The 5,864-nt window shown below is 33.4% G+C and overlaps 1 protein-coding gene across 1 annotated transcript in view; it reads right to left on the bottom strand.

Moving 5' to 3' along the window:
- LOC107697018 (protein phosphatase 1 regulatory subunit 12B-like) overlaps positions 1–4,382 on the bottom strand; it is a 68,239-nt gene extending 63,857 nt beyond the window's left edge. The window contains exons 1-2 of the mRNA XM_016497635.1: positions 4,315–4,382; positions 1,766–1,856 (exon numbers count right to left, since the gene is read on the bottom strand). Coding sequence (XP_016353121.1) covers positions 1,766–1,856; positions 4,315–4,334 — 111 coding nt within the window. The 5' untranslated portion in view covers positions 4,335–4,382. The remainder of the gene's footprint in view (positions 1–1,765; positions 1,857–4,314) is intronic.
- Positions 4,383–5,864: the final 1,482 nt, after the last annotated feature.

Here is a 5,864-nt window from a genome sequence, read left to right as displayed (position 1 = left end):
ATATTCAAACCACGTGTGTTACAACTAACCCCGCGTTACTTTGTGCCCCGCGCTCCCCTACCCCAGAACGTAATCAACGTAATCAGAGTTGTTTACGTTCAGCATGCACGCTCTGTCTGCTGAACGTAAACAACACTGATTACGTTGATTACGTTCTACAAAATGGCAGAAGACGGTAATTTGGGGAGAAGAATTGCTGAATAAATTATGTTATTAGCCTATTGTAAAGTATTCTCGTAGCTTCGTAAAATTACGGTTGAACCCCTGATGTCACATGGACTATTTTACCGATGTCCTTACTATGTAAAAAAATATCTTCATTTGTGTTCTGAAGATGAACGAAGGTCTTATGGGTTTGGAACGACATGAGGGTGAGTAATTAATGACAGAATTTTCATTTTTGGGTGAACTATCCCTTTAAGCTTTGAAATTGAGGCCATGTCCTGGGTCATTTTATGATAATTACTAGCTGACTACACATTAACCCTTATTTTACAGAATATGTAATCCAGTCTAATCAGAGCATACAGAAGAGTCATATTCTTCCTTTCCTGTGTTTTGTGATTTTGACTGTGTCTATGCAGCCTGGTCTCATGTTTATACGTAGGTATTAATACGTAATATTGAATTAATACGTAACAGTTACAAGCACAAAACGTACACTTTTGTACGTTTTTATTGATGCTAAAACGTACAATTTAGACGTATTTCAACGTTTAAAACGTACAAATCACTACGTATTTTCAGCTAAAAAACGTAAAAATATTTACGTATCTTTTGTATCATTAAGATATTCGTATCAATGCATTTTTATAATTGTATCAATAAGCAATTTAGATTTTAGACCCCTTAACCTACTCCCAAACCTAAACTTACCCATTTTACAATTAACTCGTGAAGACACGCGTGCATCATTCAAACACACCTCACCAGAAACACGGCATGTCGCAAGCTGTGACGAATGCAGGCGAGAGCCAATGAGCGTTCGATTATCCTGCCATATTCGTCTCCTCCGCATCACCCTGGTGCCATTTTGGAGAGTATCAGCTGGACGTAAAACAGCGTATGCTGTTCTGTGTATGCAGCTGACAGAACAGCATACGAACGTTTACGTCCAGCAGATACTCTCCAAAATGGCACCAGGGTGATGCGGAGAAGACGAATTGTTGAATAAAGTCGTTTTTTTTTTTTTCTTTTGCGCACAAAAAGAATTCTCGTAGCTTCGTATAATTGCGGATGAACCACTTATGTCACATGGATTATTTTACCAATCTCCTTGCTACGTTTCTGGACTACATTTCAGTTGTATTGCTGTCTATGGGAGAGTCAGAAAGCTCTCAGATTCCGAGTAATTAATGACAGAATTTTCATTTTTGGGTGAACTAACCCTTTTAGGTTTAAAGTGAAGTCTTGTTTAACATTATGTAGGCCTATACTTGGAAACGAGCTGGCAGGAGAAATCACAGAACAAAATTAAATGTTATCATTTTATATTAAGTAAACGAGTAAACAATTTAATAATGCAATTGACAACAAGGTAATTGATATGACAACTAATAAAGCCTTAAATCTATTCTTTGAATAATTTGTAATTATTTGTACTTGTTTACAGACGTGAGGTTTTTTTTATTGCTTTTCTTATTTAGTTTTAATTTATTTATTTTAAGTATTTGTTTTCATTCAGTTTAAATTTTATTGCCCTTATATGTTCTTTGTTCTAAAAATTGCAATAAAAAAAACAAAAAAAAAACAATGTACATCATACCTGTGTAGCTCGTCGAGTCTGTCTGGCCTGCCGTGATTTGGCCTTCCTCTGAGACTCTGCCTCCTCATCCCTCACTGGGATCATGCGTGTCCTGAGACGGGATACAGGAAGAACTGATGAATCTAAACACACTGAGAATACATCTTCACAGTGAAAAAAAGGATAAGAATATACCCAATTATAGAATAGTAGCCTATAATGTTTACTTATTTCTGCCCCTGATTAAGTATTAATGGATTATTTGTTTTAGAATTAACCGCAGTTGCAATTTCTATTCTTTACCATTTGTAATTTCAAAATAGTAGTTATAAAACTCAATTTCATCAAAAATAAGATGTGCAGGCTGCAGGGATAAACAGTCATATCGAACATACAGTAAGTCAATTAGATGGTTTTTTTTTTTATAAATTATACTTTTCTTCAGCAGGGATGCATAAATTGATCAAAAGCACCAATAAAGACTTTTATATTGTTTCAAAAGATTTCTATTTCAAATAAATGATTTTTTTAAACATTCTATTCATCAAATATTTCCACAATAATATGAAGCAGCTCAACTGTTTTTATGATTGATAATAAAAAGAAATGTTTCTTCATATTATACTGATTTCTGAAGGATCATGTGACACTGAAGACTGGAGTAATGATGCTGAAAATTCAGCTTTGCATCAAAGAAATAAATAACATTTTAGATATAGTCAAATGGAAGATAATTATATTTGTAATACTATTTCACAATATCAATACTGTGTTTTATGTATGCTGTATTTTTTAGATAAATGCAGCCTTGGTGAAGAGACTTCTTCAAAAACATAAAATTTTACTGACACCAAACTTATGCACTGTAGAGTAGTGTACATACAATACACTCATACACACACGCATGCACAGACATTGTAAAACTTTAGATTAGGGAATATTCACTATAGTTGCTTATTAGCATGCATATTACTAGCATATTGGCTGTTTATTACTGCTTATAAAGCACAGGCAATGCCTTATTCTGCATGACCATATTGTACATCCCTTATACCCAATTTATTTGGGGGCAGAAATATGATCTTATGTTCTTGACAGGATTTGTGAGATCCATCCAGTGATGTCTGTGCTCTCAACAGATTGTTTCATGCTGCACAAGAAGATCAATATATATAAGTATTGAATTTCCCCACTGAAAGCACTAGAGGCCAGACGACATACTGTCCCACTCAGATGAGCACAAAGAGATGAGTAAGCATTCTGACTTATGACCAAATCAGACCACTTAGCACTCCGCATGTCCCCCACCCTTCCTATCCAGCAGAGTTATCGATCGACATGTGGCCATGAGCCTCCAGAACCATATCAGAGCATTACTGATGTGATGATTCATTTACATTCAATTTCATTAAAACTATGTAGCCCTACCAGCCATCTGCTCATTCTCCAACTGCATGTGTTGACAGTTAGAACCTACATCTACTTATAAATTCTATAGAAATAAAATAAAAATGTGTTTCTGAAAACACACTTTAATTTGAGTACATCTATCTGAATACACTAATAATAGTATTAATACCAACACTGTATATATATAAATCACAATACAATACATATAGTGTGTGTGTGTGTGTGTGTGTGTGTGTGTGTGTGTGTGTGTGTGTAAACAATATTGTCCAGTACACAATATTGTACTACTAATCTACAATTTTAATATACAATGGTATTATAATATACTATTTGTATTTATAATAAATGTATAATAATTTATATTATTTATATAATATATACAAAAATGATATAATCTGCTTCTAATATCACCCTAATCAGACTAATAATAATAGTATTAGTATAATAATAATAATAGGAAAGGTAGTAATAATAAACAATATTGTCCAGCATATACATAATATATGTTTTGTATTTCTAATCTACAATTATAAAATACAATGGCATTATAATATACAGTAGCAAACATTGCAAAAAAAAATATCATATGCTTCTAATATCACCCTAATCAGACTAATAACAGTGATGATGATAATAATAATAATAATAATTTATAATATAAACTATTTCTGATCATATACAATTATAGTCCAGTATTGATGATTATAGGTTACCAATATGTTGTGCTTCTTATAACTGACATTCACACCCTTATAATAATAAATAAATAAGTATAAGTAATTAACATTCATGCTAAACTGACCGTTCAAACTGCTCACATGCAAAGAGAACATAACATTATGTATTAATTATGGCATATTCTTATTATTATGAAAACCAATTCCCTCAGAGCTCCACAACGCTTCAAAAAGTTACAAGTTACTTAATCTGTCCTATAAGACCTTATCTCAGACCAGAGACCAGAGTAAAAACATGCTGCTAAAGCAAAGTGTCTTTACTCCTGGTAAAAGCACAGTATTGAAGACATCAAGGCCACAGACACAGCAAAAGTGAACAGAAGCAGCACAGCGCTCTTACAGTGTATCAGCCAATGATAAAGGAGGAGCATGCAGCTGTTTGAGGGAGATAAAGCAGATGAGAGATCAGGCTGAATACTGTACCTGAGCAGACAGTCCTGCATCGTCCGGCCTGATTCTACACGACTCGTGCCGATGCCAGCGGAGGAGAGAGACTGCAGCTGGGATGAGAAGAGGGATGGAGGGGGAGGGACAGAGAGATAGGACACAGGATACAGTGACTTTCAAGGGAGGAGATTAAATAGCAGTAGGACAGAACAGACTGTAACTGACAGAGATACAAGCATAGAGACTAGTGACATGATGCTCATTTTATCCGGATTTACGCAATTCAAAAATACATTAACAATGCAATTCATAGAGACAATGATTTGAATGTGTGTCATTTCAGTTTCTGTCTCGTGTTTTCAATTTCTTTACGTTTTTTTGGCATAAGTATATTAAATATTTTATTTAAAAAATGTTTTTTTTTTTTTTTTTTAATTTCTATTAGTAATTCAGGAAACTTTGGCATTACTTTTTACTTTATGCTTACATCGAATTTTTTTGTGTCATTCAAAGAAAATTAAAGTCGAAATTATTAAAGCCAAAAAATGAAATAAAAAAATTTACTTTATAACAAATAGAGTTAAAAACATGGCATACCATGTCATAATTATGAAATTAGAAAGTCTAAATTACGAGTCATAAATTCGAAACTGACAAAATGTAGACGTAAGTGTCATCAGTTAAAGATTTTTATCTCAGAATTTTGACTTTTTATCTGATAATTGTAACTATTTATGTCAATTATAATTTACCTTTTTTTCTTATTGTGACAGAAATTAGTTTCCATATTTTTGCATTCTGATACAGCCTTATTTGTTACCGATTTTTCTTTGATACTACGCTTGTAAACTGCTGTAGACTGGAAAAAATAAAAAAAAATAGAAATCCATTGCAGTCTGTAGATACTGATGTGTAGCACAAGAACATGATCCTAGAGTTCATGTAGTGACGCTTAATTGCCAGTAGAGGTCAGCATTATTCTCTCCACACACAAATTGTTGACTTGTGAAAAGATTTGGCTGTTACTTTAGTTAGATGTTAGATTACATCACACATAAGCACAGGGTTTCTACTATGTAACTGGAAATGTACAAATATTTATAGCATAGATTGCACATGCATGTTTCTTGAGTTTCTTGAAGTCTCTGTGATTTAAAGGTGAGCTAATTCTACGTATGTCATGTTGCAATTACCGAAATGGCAGGGATTGAGTTACAGGAATAAAACTAGCATCTTAAAATGCACAAATCAGTATGTCAGATGAATAGGATGTCAGAATGCTCAGTATTTATGATACAGTAGGTGACAGATGACCTGCATGCGCTGATGCTCAAAAGTACAGGAATTCAAACTCATGTGTCATTTCAACACGGAGACCATAATGACACTTCACACAGAATGAAAAAATGAAACTGCATGAATGACAAAACTATATTTTTTTTTACTGAGGAGGAAACCGGTTTTAAATATATCTCTCCCTCCCTTTCCCCTTTTTTATTCAACAAGGAATGGAATTGGTCAAAAGTGACATTTATGATGCTACAAAATATTTCTATTTCAAATAAATGCTGTTCTGTATATATATA

The sequence above is a fragment of the Sinocyclocheilus anshuiensis genome, unplaced genomic scaffold, assembly GCF_001515605.1.
Source record: "Sinocyclocheilus anshuiensis isolate Anshui unplaced genomic scaffold, SAMN03320099.WGS_v1.1 scaffold130, whole genome shotgun sequence".
NCBI classification, from domain to species: domain Eukaryota; kingdom Metazoa; phylum Chordata; class Actinopteri; order Cypriniformes; family Cyprinidae; genus Sinocyclocheilus; species Sinocyclocheilus anshuiensis.
This window is presented reverse-complemented; position numbering and strand designations above follow the sequence as displayed.